General features: G+C 57.1%; 1 protein-coding gene across 1 annotated transcript; it reads left to right on the plus strand.

The window, feature by feature from the left end:
• Nucleotides 1–203: 203 nt before the first annotated feature.
• On the plus strand, nucleotides 204–1,756 carry ETH_00026205 (PAN domain-containing protein, related; the record flags this gene model as incomplete). The annotated part of the gene is made up of 3 exons (XM_013379683.1): nucleotides 204–825; nucleotides 1,056–1,286; nucleotides 1,503–1,756. 3 exons carry the CDS (start codon nucleotides 204–206, stop codon nucleotides 1,754–1,756), a joined length of 1,107 nt encoding a protein of 368 aa, XP_013235137.1.
• Between the last annotated feature and the right edge of the window lie 16 nt (nucleotides 1,757–1,772).

The raw sequence follows: 1,772 nt of genomic DNA on the forward strand, positions 1-1,772 counted from the left end.
TTTTAAACCCTTTTTAAACCTCCTTTGAACCCTTTTTTAAACCTCTTTTGAACCCTTTTTTAAACCTCTTTTGAACCCTTTTAAACCCTCTTTTAAACCCTCGTTTAAACCCTCTTTTAAACCCTCTTTTTAAACCCTGAACTGCTTCAATGAATCAAAAAGGCAATTAAATATTTCTTTTCAAAAATAAATAAAACAAACAAATGTTTTTATTCGCAGGTTTTAGAGAAGGAGTGGATTACGTGGGCTGCGATTTGCTGCGGGTGGAAGACGCGAGTGTCTCTTCTGCTGCTGCTTGTCAGCAGCTTTGTGTCTCTTTTGCTGCTTGTGCTTTTTTCTCCTTCAAGAAGTCCACAAAAGGGTGTTATTTGAAGTCTGCTGCTGCTCCTTTCGGAGAAGCAGCAGACCCCGACGTCATTTCCGGGCCCCGCAGCTGCAGCAGCAGCAGCAGCAGCAGCAGCAGCAGCAGCAGCGGCGGCGGCGGCGGCGGCGCTGCAGCAGCAGACGCGGGCGCAGCAGCAGACGCAGATGCAGCAGCAGCAGCAGCAGCAGCAGAGGAGGAGGAGCTTCCTGCTGCTGCATGCGTCGACAGCAGCACGGAGTACCGGGGCTTCGACTTGGAGACGAAGAGCAACGTGGTGTCTGCTGCTTTCTGCCAGCAGCTCTGCAGCAGCAGCAGCAGCAGCAACTGTCTCTTCTGGACTCATGACAAAAACAAAAACGTTTGCCACTTGAAAGGAGAAGGAGCTGACAGACACAAAGTCAGCAGCAAAGCAACTCTCGGAATGGTCTCCGCAGCCAGGGACTGCATCCCCATCAACCCAGGTACTGCTGCTGCTGCTGCTGCTGCTGCTGCTGCTGCTGCTGCTGCTGCTGCTGCTGCTGGTGGCGGTGGTTCTGGTGCTGGGTTTTGGGCTGCTGCTGGCTGGGGCTTTGCTGCTGCTGCGAGGGGGCCTCCAGCAGCCCCGCTGCACCTACCGCGTGCCCCACCCCTGCTGCTGCTGCTGCTGCTGCTGCTGCTGCTGCTGCTGCTGCTGCTGCTGCTGCTGCTGCAGGGTGCCACGTGCTGGACAGCAGCTACTTGGGGGCTGTGACTCGGCAGCTGCGGCAAGTGGCAACTTTCGAAGCTTGTCAGCAAAACTGCCAGTTGGATTCTTCTTGCTTCTTCTTCAACTGGAGCAGCAGCAGCAAACTTTGCCAACTTCGTGCTGCTGCTCCCCAGGGCCTCGTCACGGACCACTCCACCCAGGGCCTCGTGGCGGGCCCCAAGTTCTGCCCCAACGATGGTCAGCAGCAGCAGCAGCAGCAGCAGCAGCAGTAGGAGCGGTAGAAGTGGTAGTGGTAGCAGTGGCAGTAGCTGGAGTTCAGCAGCAGCAGCAGCAGCAGCAGCTAGCTTGCTGCCCCAACACTGTGGCCGCTCCACAGTCTGCCCCCCAACGCGCGTGCCTCTGCCGCTGCTGCCGCCGCCGCCGCTGTTGCTGCTGCTGCTGCTGCTGCTGCAGACGTGTGTCTGGAGGAGGCGGACTACGTGGGCCACGACGTGGAGGCCATCGAGGACGGAAGTGTCTCCTCCGCTGTCTCCTGCCGCTCGCGCTGCCGCAGCAGCAGCAGCTGCAGCTTTTTCACTTTTGCAAAAGACACAAAAAGCTGCTACTTGAAGGACCAGCAGGCCCTCAAGGGCAAGACCACTGGTCTGGCCAGCCTCGGCCGGCTCTCCGGACCCAAGAACTGCTTCCTGCACTTCGGTAAACCCTAAACCCTAAACCCTAAAC

The sequence above is a fragment of the Eimeria tenella genome, genomic scaffold (genome assembly GCF_000499545.2).
Source record: "Eimeria tenella Houghton genomic scaffold, Eth_scaff379, whole genome shotgun sequence".
Taxonomy (NCBI): Eukaryota; Apicomplexa; class Conoidasida; order Eucoccidiorida; family Eimeriidae; genus Eimeria; species Eimeria tenella.